Source organism: Oryx dammah, unplaced genomic scaffold (genome assembly GCF_014754425.2).
Source record: "Oryx dammah isolate SB20612 unplaced genomic scaffold, SCBI_Odam_1.1 HiC_scaffold_28, whole genome shotgun sequence".
NCBI classification, from domain to species: domain Eukaryota; kingdom Metazoa; phylum Chordata; class Mammalia; order Artiodactyla; family Bovidae; genus Oryx; species Oryx dammah.
This window is the reverse complement of record NW_024070212.1, coordinates 112401029-112414943: the sequence shown is the minus strand read 5'-3', so window position 1 is coordinate 112414943 and position 13915 is coordinate 112401029. Positions and strand designations below refer to the sequence as shown.

Sequence of the window (13915 nt, the reverse complement as noted above, 5' to 3'; positions counted from 1 at the left end):
TATACTAGTCTATCAAATCAGCAGTCCTGCCAAAAAAACTCACCTGCCCATTTCCCTTTCCTAAAGGAAATAATAATAAATTAAATTGTATAAAGGAAATGATAATAAATTATATTGTATTTCTTCAGCAAAGTCTCAGGAAATAAGGTAGGAAGTTTCTATTTATTTACACTAACTAAATTACAGAGATATGCTTGGCAGGGTGTGTACCTGGGCCTTGGGGAGGCTGTCACCTACCACCAAGTCTGGGGTGTCAGAGAAAATCTGGCTCTGGGATCATCAGACCTGGGCTTTTAATCTGCACCCTTAGGGCTTCCCTGTGGCTCAGCTGGTGAAAGAATCCACCTGCAGTGCGGGAGACCTGGGTTCGCTCCTGGGTTGGGAAGATCCCCTGGAGAGGGGAACAGCTACACACTCCAGTATTCTGGCCTGGAGAATTCCATGGACTGTGTAGTCCAGGAGGTCACAAAGAATTGGATTACGACTGAGCAACTTCTTTTCACTTTTGCAGCTGTGGGATCTCTGGAGCCTGGGATTGTTCATGATGGATAAACCATCTATCCTCAGTGGGCTCTGGTGAGGATTAAATGAGATGATGCTGATGAAGTGATGAACATAATGATACTTAGTCCAAGCAAAGGACTCACAAAACCAATGAACTTATGGTTACTGCAGGGAAGAGATAGTTAGGGAGTTTGGGATGGACATGTACATGCTACTATGTTTAAAATGGATAACCAACAAGGACCAACTGTATAGTACTGAGAACTCTGCTCCGTGTTATGTGACAGCCTGGATGGGAGGGGAGTTCAGGGCAGAATGGATACATGTATATGTATGGCTGAGTCCCTTTGCTGTTCACCTGAAACTATCACATTGTTAATCAGCTATCCCCAATACAAAATAAAAAGTTTTAAAAAGAAAGCAATAAACATATCGAGCCCCCTCCTAATTTAATTTTTCTCCATAGCATTTATCATCAACCAATACAAAATGTCCCTACATATTTATTTTGGTTTTGGGGGGAGGGTTCCATTGCCCCACTAGGCTGTATGCTCCGTTAGGGTATGTCTTGCTCACAGTAGTTGCTTACAGCAGAGAAGCAACATCCATGTTATTGAAACAAGGTGTTGGCCGAAGTCAAAGTTAGTATTCCCCTGGCTTTGCCCTTCTGTAAAATCACACTGGAGAGAAATCACTTAACACAGAAAGGAGGGAGTGAATAAAAACAGCCAAGCCAAAGATAACAGCTTCGAGGCGGGGTGGGAAGAAGGGAGCTGGGTCAGCTGAGGTCCAAGGATAGCATAAGATCTTCCCTGCTACTTTGTTTTCCAGTCACAGGCTCCAGGAATACAACAATTTTTTGTTTCCTTGACACGTCTCATGAAAGTGTCACATAAAAATTAAAACCAAACGAAAATTAAAGAAAGCTGGCCGGCTATTAAAATCTTGTTAGACTTCCTCAAAAGTTATATCCCTATTACGTTCCTCCAGAATAATTATCTTACAGTAATATTTTTTAAAATTAAAAACCAAAGCTATTAAGCAGGATGTAGCCTGAGAAAATGTATCAGAGCAAATGAAGAATAAAAATGGTTTTACTTAATATTCCAAGCTTTCTTCTTAGGAGAGGAGTGGCTGCAGACCTCACTTAAGGATGAGGCTCATCTGATGGGAGACCGCGCCCCTTCCAGTCGGGACCCTGCGGAGGTGGACCTCGGGGTGAGCTCCCTCCTAAGACCTGCCTCTTTATCAGTTGAGTGCCACAGACACCCGGGGACAAGAGGCTGGGACTTCCATTAAGTCAGATGCAGGAAAATCCCTATCAAGCTCCATCTTAATGAATTCTGAAGAGTGCTGCCCAGATTCACAGGTACCTTGATTTTTAATACAAAAAAATATCCCTGAGTGTCAGGAGGTTCAACTTACTGAATGATACATTTCCTACCCTTAGGCCTTGGTTCTTATACAGGAAAAAACATTTGTTAGGTGTGGAAGACATTGTGCCAGATATTTTGCCTGAAATAAGATCCCACCTTCAAGCTGGCTTTATCATCAGGATGTGCAGGGAGCTGCTGGGCTGAAATGCTGCCTGGGCCACTGGTTGCCCCCTCGGGAGTGTGGTCCAGGGGTCTCTCCCCACTCCATCCCCCTGAGCTAACTGGCCCTGCCTCACAGTCCCAGCTGTCTCGCCTGCCTTCCTTCCCAGCTGCAGCATTCTTTTAGGATCAGCGTCATCGTCTTTCAACGTTCTGCTCTCTTCCCTTCATTTCAACATCCCTAGCCCAAACCCCACAACTTAAGTTCCCAGTTTCCCGCTTCAACTGTGAGTAGCTGGGTTATAAGGAAAACAGTGCCCAGTACCCGACTACGAAAAATTAATGGCTCGATTATTTATAGCAACACCCAATAGGTCCGCTGCTCTTATTAATAAAGCCTCCTGCTTCCTTGGGGCTTCAATTCAGGAGATGTAACAGATGCGGGTTCAGTCCTGGGTCAGGAAGATCCCCTGGAGAAGGGCAAGGCAACACACTCCAGTATTCTTGCTTGGAGAATCCCATGGACAGAGGAGCCTGGCAGGCTACAGTCCATAGGGTCACAAAGAGTCAGACAAAAATGAAGTGCCTTGGAGCACACACGCATGATTCCTTGGCTAGTCTTTTCTTTAGAAGAACATTTAAAGCTATACTCAGGGCCACAAGAATAAAGCACAGACAGGAAGAGGAAGAAGTTGAGGATTAACGGAAGAGAAAAGGCAGAAACGTGCACATATGTTTACTACATCAGGGTAAAGTGTCATGATTTTATCTGGGAGAAGGCAGTTTAGCTCAAGAAATATTTATTTAGCGCCGACTTTGTGCCAGGGACTAACGATATAAAGGTAAAGAGAAAGCTTTTGCTGTTGAGCTGTCTGTAGGCAGCACAGTGGATCATTTCAACAGAATTCACTGGCAAAGTCAACTGATGGTGGTGGTGATGATGATGACGAAATGTAAGATGCCAGGAACCTCACAGGAGACGCACCATGATGGCTAGTGAGGGCAGGATGAATTCTAGGAGAAAAATGACCCACCAGCATCCTCTTTAGTGTCTAAGAATAGATTTCATCTCCAGCCCAGTTTTATGGAGCTGCTAGGAAAACCGAGACTCAGTAATTAAACCCCAGGTCCACCTCTAAACCAGGGGTGGGCAAACTCTAGCCCCTGGGTTTGTCAGCTGTTTTGTGATCCAGGTGGTGGTTTTTGTCAAGTTTTGTTGGAACACAGCTATGCCTACTTGTTTACTTTCTTCTATGACTGCTTTCTCGGCACAATTGCAGAGCTGAACAGCTGTGACAGAGGCTGTATGGCCTGCAAAGATTTGAGTATTTACCCTGTGGCCTCCTCCAGAGAAGGCATGCTGACCCCTGTCCCAGACCACCCTTCCATTCTCCAGTGGCTCTCAGGACCTCATTGGCTCACCACACTCTCCTTCCCCCTGGTTCTCTGTTCCACCATGCTCTTGTCTTAATGTCACCAAAACTCACGCAAAGAGAAAGAATATTCTTCATTAAGAAGCTGTTTCATTACTAAGGGGAAAATTCAAAACAACCTCCCTGCACATCAAAACCAAATCAAACATGAGGTTGTCGTTCCAGGGCTGAATCCATAACCTGACGAAGTTTAGGCAGCTCAGATTCAGTTATCTGAACGTGAAACCTGACAGCCTGTAATTAGGAGAGTCTGTGGGTCTTGAGCGCTTGTATGTTGCGTTTTCTCCCTGAGCCAATGCCTTTCCCGGGAGCTCACCTTTAACATCATTAAAGCTCGATTCTGAAAACCCTTCGCTGAGGTCAATCAGGGTCCCCTCGGACTTGCACCGCGGGAGGCCACTGGAGTTGGCAGCCCGGATGCGCTGAGCCGCCATCCTGAAACGCTTTTCCCCAGGCGGACGGGCTAAGGTTTCATATTTCTCCCTCCAGTTATTCCAGTGAGTGCAGAAGCTGCTGTCTCAGGCAACCATGCTGCACGACGGCGTCGGCTTGGCAATGTGCTTCTTCCTGTGAGGGGTGGAAGAAAAAGAGAAATTTCCCTGGAGCAAGTGAAAAGACACGGGTTAAAGAGCAAATCAACGGCAAGAGGGACTCCTCGTTCTTCCAGAGGCCGTGTCATTTTTCCTGGCCCAAGAGAACACAGCAGGGCTCAGGCTCCAGCTTCTATGCCCCCCTTATGCCTGTCTCATGGGTCTCTGCGTGCACACAGTCCCAGCAGTGTCCCCTGGCCCGCTCTGTGCACCCCCTCTTGCTGGGGGGCCACAATGAGGTTTGTGAAATCTGCTCGAGCACCTGGCTGGCCCATTCATTATAGCCAAAGACGAGGACAAAACAGCATCTGTCCACGCTGCTAGTTCCAGGGCTCGGAAAAGGGGGACTAGAGCTCAGTGTGTACAGAAAGTGACTGGTCCCCTTGACTCCAACCCGGGGCGGGCTGTGCTTCACATCACAGCAGTGGTTGTGAAGGGCCCACTCCCTGCCCACACACTCCCCTAGATCCTCCCTGGACCCCCAAATAAACACAACACAACACACACGTGGGCACCTGTGCAGGCAAGGTGTTCTCGTGAGACTTTTGCAGACGGAACTTGCTGCACTTAAGAGTCCCCGTGCTGACAGCACACCGGGAGAGGAAGATTTTGTGGGAAAGAACACAGCTTCCCTTCGGAAGCCTCGGTTTTCCTGGGAAGGGGCACCCAGGTGTGTGTATGTGTGTGTGTGTGACAGGGGAGGGGGTGGTAGTTGGAGATGAACAAGGCAACTGGCTGTGAACAAGGCAACTGGACCAACGGACAGGAAAGGACCATCCAGGAGTCAACTTCAGAGCAGAGAAGGTCACACGCTCTCCCAGGGCAGACCTGGGCCGATGTTGCTCCGGCTGGCCACAGGTGACCACCGCACTCAGCTCAGCGGGCAACCGAGGGCAAGTGAATTTCACCCAGTAGAGCCGGGTTCACGAACCCTGGCTGCAGGGCCCCTCTTCCTGGATTGCTCCGTGCACAAACAGCGGGAGATGCATCGTCTTGACGCAGGAGGGTCGCCCTTACTCATGAGCGGGACCTGGGGCCCCAGCACTGCCCTGCGCAGCGATGCTGCGGTGGGCAGGACGGAGCCTGGCCCCAGGCTCTGTGTGCAGCGGGCAGACCCAGATTGCATGTGTGCTGTCTGCTGGGGAGGAGCCCGTGTTGAGCACCTTACACGAGGTTCGCTTTCATGTTGGTAATGTGGGACAGAGAGAGCGCCGTCCTGATTTGTCTGAAGGAGAGAGAGATAACATGGGGAAGGTGCTGAGAATGAGGGGCCGGACCCCATGACTCCTGGACCCCCCGCCTCGGCCTCCATAGCCCCTATCAGCAGCCCCAATCCTGGCTCTGAGTGACCCATGGGCAGTGGCTCAAGGGCAGAGTCCAGGCCGTCTCAAAGGATGCCACATTCCTGCAGCCTGGGGAGAAGGCTGGCTGTGGGCTGAATGCATCTCTTTTGTCAGAGCTCTGACACCCTGCAGGGATATCTGGAGATGAGGAGGGGAGGAGGGGGTGGGGTGCGGTTAGGTGAAGTGGGTGGAATCAGTGCCCTTACAGAAGGAGACCCCAGAGAGCTTGCCTCTCTCTCTCTGCTGCCTGCCAGGTGAGGTAAGGACGCAGCGAGAAGACAGCCAGGAATGAGGCCCTTAACCCAAGATCTGGGGCCGGGGGTGGGGCGGGTGTGTGCACAAGGGGCAGGTCAGGAGCGGTCGGCTCCCTGGTGGGACACTTTCCCTAAAAGCAGGCCCAACCTGAGCCCAGACTGTGGTCCCTTCCACCCGTCTCCCATCCTGGTGTCCTGCAGCCTCTGGAGTTGCCCCATCTCACACACACACACACTAGCACTCTCAGGCATGCCAGATATTTGAAGGACGATGGGGTGAAGCACCTGGATGGTTTCCCTGATCAAGTGGCTCCCACATGACTTCCATTCCTTCCCTGTGAGGTTACAACTGACCACATGCTCGGACTCCCCTGCCCCACGCCCGGGTTCCTCTCTGCAGAGAACTGAGCTGGGCCTCCATGAGAGAGGACGGTGGCAGGGACCTGGACTGGAAGCAGGAGGGCCTGAAGCCAGTCCCGGGATTGGTCTCCTGCCCCCCAGCCTGCCCCCAACCCAGAGCCCACCCTCCAGGTGGGGACACAGCCTCACTTCCCCATCAGCCACGGCGGCCACACGACTATGCAGAGGCCGTCAGAGCCAGACCGGATGGCCAGTGACCAGGCAGCCTAGGGCCCTGAGATGAGAGGACGTGAAAACATTTCGGATCCAGAAGTCGAAGCCTCATTTCCTGGAGGGAATCAACGCGGAGGATGAAATGGGATTTGTGGGCGGGTGGATCGGTACGGGGAGAACTCTGTGACGGTTCTGCGCCCATAACCTGTGTTTGACAGGTGGGCTTTTTTTAAACTAAGGACAATTCCTACCTGGGATTCCCGGCCTCTTGGGGAAGCAGCAACAGGGAAAGGAGGTGGGGGTTGGTTAAAGCCAGGAGATGCCGTCAGCTGTGGAACCTGCCAGCCCTCCCCCCACCGGGCCAGGCTGCTCCCAGGACTCACCAGCACCAGGGACGGTGCTCGGGGTCACGCTCTTAGTCGGACGCACTTCCTGCCCCACGCCCCCCAGTCCAACGCCCCTCCCACCCACAGGCTCCTGGTCAGGACCCAGGAACCCCAGCAGCAGTGTGCTCCTGGAAACAGGATCCCTGGGGCTCCCCAGGGCAGTTCACCCTGATCACCTCTCTTCAGCTTTGAGAGATCAGGATGAAAGGAGCTGCCCCCGCCCCCTGCCTTCCCTCACCTCCCTTTTGGAGCATCACTGAGCCGCCGCTCACATCTGGGGAAGCATCTAGCAAAGGGAATAAATAAAAGTGAGGATGGGCTCAGTCATGAGGCCTTACTGCTCCTGAGGACCCCAGGGCCTGTGGGACCGGTGAGGGTCCCCAGAGACGGGCTGGCTGCCCAGAGCAGGGGAAGCGGCCCAGGGTTATAAAGTTCGAGGAATCAGTGCCAGGCAGAGCAGGGCCCGTGAGTCTGGGCGACACGGCGGCTGAGCACCGCAGGAGAGGCAAGGCAGGGGCCAGTCTCGGCCCTGGATGCCACGGGAAAGCCACCGAAGCTTTCTGATCCAGAAAGATGACTTTGGCTGCTGATGACACGGCTGGAAGCACCAATGCTGTTTTGTCTTTGAAGACTGCTAACACAGTTTAGGAGAAGCCAGCGACAGACTCAAGTGGACTTGGCAACGGAGAGGGGATATCAGACAAGCCCCACCCCCTCAGAACCTTGCACAGACACCCATGTCCTCAACAGAGGAGCTGGATGAAGTCTGGATGGGCTTTTACGCAGGGCTGGGAGACTGGTGGCCAAAAAGTCAGCTGAGGCCCAAAGAGGACACACGGCCTCGTGGGAGCAGCCAAGAAAAGCAGAGATTTAAGAGTGATTGGATTCCCGCCGCCCCTGTCACTGCCAAGAAGGCAGTTGATGGGGAACCAGGGCCTCAGGGTGGGCAGGAGAACAAACCACAGAACACCCCTGGGAGTTCGGGAGACTGATCCCTGTTTCTGTTGTGTTATCGATGGCAGATACAACCATGACCCCGAGCCAGTGCAGGCAGAAAGCGTGCTGGCAGTTACAGTAAGAGACCTGTGGTCCTTGTAAAGTACAGACACCCCTCACTGCGGCTGTCGTGCAAGGAACCTGGAAGCCACCAACTGTGTGGTCCTCACATCGTCGCCACTTACCAGCCAGAGCTGAGGACTGAGGCCTGATTCCCCAATGACCAGGAGCCTCATTCACAGGAGGATGAACGCACTCATTCACGCCCTTCCTTGGGACCGGGGCCCTTTGGTCCGGAGTACTCAATGCCCTGTGGAAAGCCCAGAAAGGCTACTTTCCCCAGGGCAGTCCTGACATCCACCCCAGACACCAGTCTTCACCTGGGGATGTTACTTCACAGCAGAGAAAGAGCTGGGCCGGGCCACGCCTGTTGGGTGTGCTCCTCCCGGCACCTCCCGACCTGAAACCGTCAGGGTGAGGGTTCACGGTGAGGCTGTGAAACTCCTCCTCCAGAGATGCCTGGAGGAACTCTTCCACCCCACCCAGCCAGGAGGGCGCCAGGAGGTGTGGCTGCAAAAAAAACGCTCCCTGCTTCCCGCCTGCCTAACACCAGAGCTCACTTTATTGCTCCTGGCTGTCAGACCCCTGATTACCACCCTGGTCCAATCCATGAAAATGAAATGAAAGGGAAACGGGCTCGGTCGTGTCCGACTCTTTGCGACCCCGTAGACTGTAGCCCGCCAGGCTCCTCTGTCAGTGGGATTCTCCAGGCAAGAATACTGGAGTGGGTTGCCATGCCCTTTCTCCAGAGGATCTTCCTGATCCAGGAATTGGACCCAGCTCTCCTGCGTTATAAGGGGATTCTTGACCATCTGAACCACCAGGGAAGCCCATGCCCTTAATTTTCTCACAGGTCCCTCCAGCTCAAACCGCCCCCCGACCCGCACCCCGCCGGGTGTGGTTTGCTGCATTTAAACCTTCGAAGGTGGACTTCCCGCCCTGGTACTCAGAGCACCCCCATCGTGCAGCTCACCTGGGCATCCGGGTTTACTCACCTCCACCCCGCGTGAACCGGGGACCACTCCTCCGCCCACCCTGCATATCCTTTGCACCTTCTGCCCCTGGAATCTGCTCGGTGCCCTCCCCTGTGCCTCCTGGAAACTGTCTTCTCTCTCCCCACCCTCCTAGGGCTCCACCCTCCTCCCCACGGCCCTGCAAGCTGAGCTCCAGGTGACTCACGGGCTGGCCTCAGCCCTGCAACCAGCAGAGGAGTTCTGCTCCTCTCCTGGAGGAACCTCCGATTCAAGTGGCCCAAGGTCAAGAGCCACGCCCCCTGAATTAGTCCTTGCTTTATTCAAATAATAATAATAATAAGGTGGGGGTAAATGGCCTGATGCTCTGATCTGCTTGGCAGTGAGTTCACCAAGGTTCATCAACACTGTATTTTACCATCTGTTATACTATTCCCAGGGCATCCTTGGTGGCTCAGCTGGTAAAGAATCCGCCTGCAATGTGGGAGACCTGGGTTTAATCCCTGGGTTGGGAAGATCCCCTGGAGAAGCGATAGGCTACCCACTCCAGTATTCTTGGGCTTCCCTTGTGGCTCAGCTGGTGAAGAATCCGCCTGCAGTGTGGGAGACCTGGGTTTGATCCCTGGATTGGGAAGATCCCCTGGAGAAGGGAATGGCTACCCACTTCAGTATTCTGGCCTGGAGAATTCCATGGACTGTATAGCCCATGGAGTCACAAAGAGTTGGATATGACTGAGCGACTTTCACTTTTCATACTATTACTATATATTACTATACATTATGCTTTCTCTACTTTTTTTTTTTTTACCATTTCTCTACTTTATTATTTTTTATCATTATTACTTTCCTTATGTATTCCTTTTACTATTATCTTATTTAGGCATGGGTTTGAAAATGTTCCAAATGAAACATTTTACAAAATTAGGGAAGTATTATTAGGAAGCCTCCATCATTCGCCTCTCCAGGAGGGATGTGTCAGGAATGAAGGTTTGAATATATGTGTGTATCTGTCTCTTTGAAAGAGAAAACCTCTAAGGAGCACTAAATGCAAGTGCCCAGTGGTCTCGCGGCACAGCGGGACATTGCAGGGTCCCCGCTTGGTTGACAAGTGGCCCCAAGCTCCAGACGTGGCCACCGGGGGCTCCCCTCAGGACTAGCAGGCATCCTGTTCCTCCCAGTCCAAACCCAACTCCGGGTTTGCCCCAAGCCTCCTCCCCAAAGCCGCTACCTTTAGTCAACAGGAGAAGGGCTCACTCAACCAGCCCCAAAGTCCCTGTCCCTCCCCAGGGCCCCTCCCTCCCCGGCTCTCCACAGTAGGGGTGCACAGTGGTGTGTGCTCACACAAAGGAGCCTGCAGCCCGCCAGGCTCCTCTGTTCATGGGATTCTTCAGGCAAGAATACTGGAGTGCGTTGCCATTTCCTTCTCCACGGGATCTTCCTGACTCAGGGATCACCCCCACACGGTAGAAGTCAGGTCTCAGAGTCAGGAGGGAGCATTAAAGCTTACTAATGTCTGACTCACAATTAATGAGGTTTTCTTTTCTTTATATACAGGCCAATTCATTCAGAGAGAAAGGAGCCCATTGCCAGCTGCCTCCCTGGTAACTAGGGGGCTGGCTTCTGGACAGCCAACACCTTCGTACAAGGTCACAATTATTTACAGATGCTGGTGGCACAGTCAGGAACCCACACACAGCTGCTCAGCTGCCCCAGGGGACTCGTCACTCCCAGGATCCTGGAATCCCAGAATACTACTGTGGGGGGGGCCTATGTGCCAACATTCTGCCCGACGAACAATTAAAAAGCAAAACAAACTGGGCTTCCCTGGTGGCTCCACGGTAAGACTTCGCCTGCCAATGCAGGAAACACAGGTTTGATTCCTGATCAAGAAAGATCCCCTAAGCGGTGGAGCAACTAAGCCCAGAACGACGGAGCCTGGGCTCTAGAGCCCGGGAACTGCAACGGCTGAGCCCACGTGCCTCATCTACTGAAGTCCCCAAGGCCTAGAGCGTATGCTCTGCAACAAGAAAAGCCACAGTGAGAAACCCGGGCACCGCCACCAGAGGAAAGCCCGTGCAGCAACAAAGACCCAGCACAGCCAAAAAATAAATCAGTGAAATAAAATTATACAGAAACGCAACAAAAAGCAACCAGGAAAAAGGACAGAAGCATCTGTGGCGTGCAGACGCCCTGCAGTCGGGACCCCAGTGTGTGCACCAGCCAAGCACCAGGCCCGCTGGATGACCCGGCCCAGGAAGGCACAGGAGGCAGGCGCTGGGCCTGGACCCCTGCTGCGGGAGGCCCCGGGCGCCAAGACAGCCCTCGGCCTCCCCTGGGTGGATTCCGGTCATGCCTTGTTTTTAAGATGAGTCACTCTCCACGTCGGATTTTAATTTCTGGAGTGGGAGTATCATGTGGATTTCATCAGATTTCCTCCGGCTGAAAAGAAAGCACGAGTTTCGACCGGCTCCAGGGCGCCTCGGTCAGCAGGCTCTGTGGACACACACTTCATCCCGTCTGACATCGCCTCCCCACCCCCCCACTCTCTGCCCAAGAAAGAGTGTGATCCCGAGGACTTAAGTCAACCAGAGCTACGCTCCCTCCCTCCCCCAGGAGATCCGCTTCCAGCAAGCAGCCAGAAGAAACCCAATGTCCGGGGCTGAGGCTGAGCCGGCTGCCGCAGAGAGGCCCACACTCCACACCCGGCCAAGGCTGCGGGGAGGAACCTAGCTTTATGGGTTCCTCCCCGGGATCGAGGCAGAGCCCTGAGGGAAGCGGGCTGGTAGTGACCCAGCAGGTGAGTGTGAGCCCGTCTGCACGCCTGGAAACGTCTACAACAGCCTCTTCAACACCCTCTTCCCTCCAACGCCAACAGCCAGAGAGGGAGATGTATCCCCCAGCCTAAACAGCACCCTATCTCCCTCTGCCTCCTGACTTCCTGACCCTGACCTTGGCCAGTCTGGGCAACCGGCCCAAGTGAAAAGGCAGCACGTGACTGGTGTCCCTTCCCGGCTTCTGCTCTCTTGGCTGGGAACGCACGGGCTCCAGGTAGGAGAGCTCCGTCCCGCACAGGGAAATTTGAACCTTCCTGTCGTGGGGCGGGACACTTCCTCCCACCTTCAGAACCTTTCTGCGTCCTGCATGCACTTGGAGCAGAGATGAAGGACCACGGTGCTGCCCTCTGGTGTGGCCTGGAGAAAGGCTGCCTCCTTTGGGGGTAAAGCCCACGGTCCCATCGGAGAATCGGGACCACGGGGAGCCCAGCTGCTTGTTCCAGTGTCTGTCTGCGACGTATTTTGCTTTGGTTCAACGAGGACCTTAACTTAGGAGATAAGCATTGGGAGGGAGGTATCAGAGCACCCCGCAGCCGGCTGTCTGTGCAGAGTAATGAGGTTCGTGGGCAGAATCATCCGTCCTGGCCCCTGGGCATCTCCCGAGCAGGGGACCACATCTCCTGGGTGAACAGCTGCTGAGAGCTGCACCTGCTTCTAGAACAGGCTCTGTGCACACTGGGCTGGCAATGTGTCCATGTTCAAGGCCTAACTCTGTTCACCCAAAGCTGGTGATCAAGTTCAACCCCCCATGGGCTCTACGGGGTGCACGGGAGGGACCTCGGTGTTGTGGGCACCACTTTCCAACTGCTGCTTTTATGGTGTCAAGTGTGATGGCTGGAAGGACCCAGCCTGAGGACCCAGCGTTTCACCTAGTGCTCAGTCATGTCCGACTCTTTGTGACCCCAGAGACTGTAGCCCACCAGGCTCCTCTGTCCATGGGATTTTCCAGGCAGGAATACTGGAGTGGGTTGCCATTTCCTCCTCCAGGGGATCCTCCTGGCCCAGGGATCAAGCCTGTGCCTCCTGCATTGGCAGGAGGATTCTTTACCACTGAGCTATGGGGGAAGCCCCAGTGTTTTCATTGGCCAGTGACAAAATAAGAAAATCTGAGACTGGAGAATTGCAGGGTCATGGGCAAGGGTCAGGGAGGGGAAGCGATGGCCAAGTGCCTTCCACTGCCTCTGCAGGGCCTGAGCTTCTTACTCCCTGGCCTCCTGCCTCCAGCCTCCTGGATGCCCAGCTGTAGAATTTTTCTTTGGGGTGGGCTGGACCAATCCCACCATTTCCTTGAGTCAAAACAACAATCTCAATCCGTTCAGGGGCTCCTACAGTCTGTAGAAGACAACCGACACCTGGCTTGTCTTTCCAGACCCTCTCTACACTAAGCCACCCTCCATGTCCGTATTACACTCACCTTTGTCTGCCCTGAGCTCACCAAGCACAGTGACCAATTCTCCCACTTGGCTCTAAACATCCCTTGACCACCTTGCAATCTCAAGCTTCCATCTCTCTTTCCACCCCATGGACTTAAATGACCCAAGGGAGCCCCCAATTTCTGCTCTGTTAAAACCTACGCATCTGAGAGGACCCTCATCATATGGTGCTTTGGAAGACAGAATTCCACCTTTTCTCTGAGCTCTCTTGGGCTTTATCCACCATCTTGTCTGGGCACTTACTGCTTTCACTCTGGGCATCAGAGCTGTGATCCTGCACACGATTTCATAGTTTCTAGACAGCTACCCTCACGTCCTCGGAAGCCAACTGGATACCTCGCTCCTCTGTAATCGTCCAGCACCAAGCACATGGGCCTGGCCCCAGCTGGGGTTTAGTCCATCTGCTGAACAGACAAATGCTTCATTCAAACATTTGTTCAGCATCACAGTGCATCGGGGGACCACCAAAGTCACAAGCGGATGGAGATCCAGTCTCTTCCCTGGACTGCTCATCACTTAGCTGGCGCGACAACGTGCAAGGAGCTGACACCGAGGGGAGGGGAGGGCTGAGGTCTGCCCCACGCCTTCTGAGCCTGCACGGGACGAGAAGCCTGCATGCCTTGGATTGCCAGCACACTGCATGTGCCACACGGACACCCTCTATCCACCTGCCCTCCTGTGCCCTCACCCCACTGCTGACGACCGCAGGGAGTTCAAAGAGGACCCGACCTGTGCATGTCGAGTGCTCCCCAGGCACGGGGTTTAGCCGCTCTGGTGGGGTGGGGTTGCCCCCACCGAGTCACATGGGAAGAGCTGTGGCAGACAGGCTGGGAAGTAAAATCTTGTGATCAGCCCAGACTAGAAAAACTTCCCCACTCTGGTACCCAGCCAGCAACGAGAAAGAAAAGGCGTGATTATCTCTGAAGATGTTATAACAGAGATGAGAAGAGAGGCCCATTCACTTGATGAGCCGGAGGGAGGGAGACTCAGATTCTTGACTCTC

General features: G+C 53.5%; 1 protein-coding gene across 1 annotated transcript in view; it reads right to left on the bottom strand.

The window, feature by feature from the left end:
* SH3BP4 (SH3 domain binding protein 4) overlaps positions 1 to 13915 on the bottom strand; it is a 98243-nt gene that overhangs the window by 17311 nt on the left and 67017 nt on the right. The window contains exon 3 of the mRNA XM_040231819.1: positions 3789 to 4039. Within this exon, the coding sequence (XP_040087753.1) occupies positions 3789 to 3906 (118 nt within the window). The 5' untranslated portion in view covers positions 3907 to 4039. The remainder of the gene's footprint in view (positions 1 to 3788; positions 4040 to 13915) is intronic.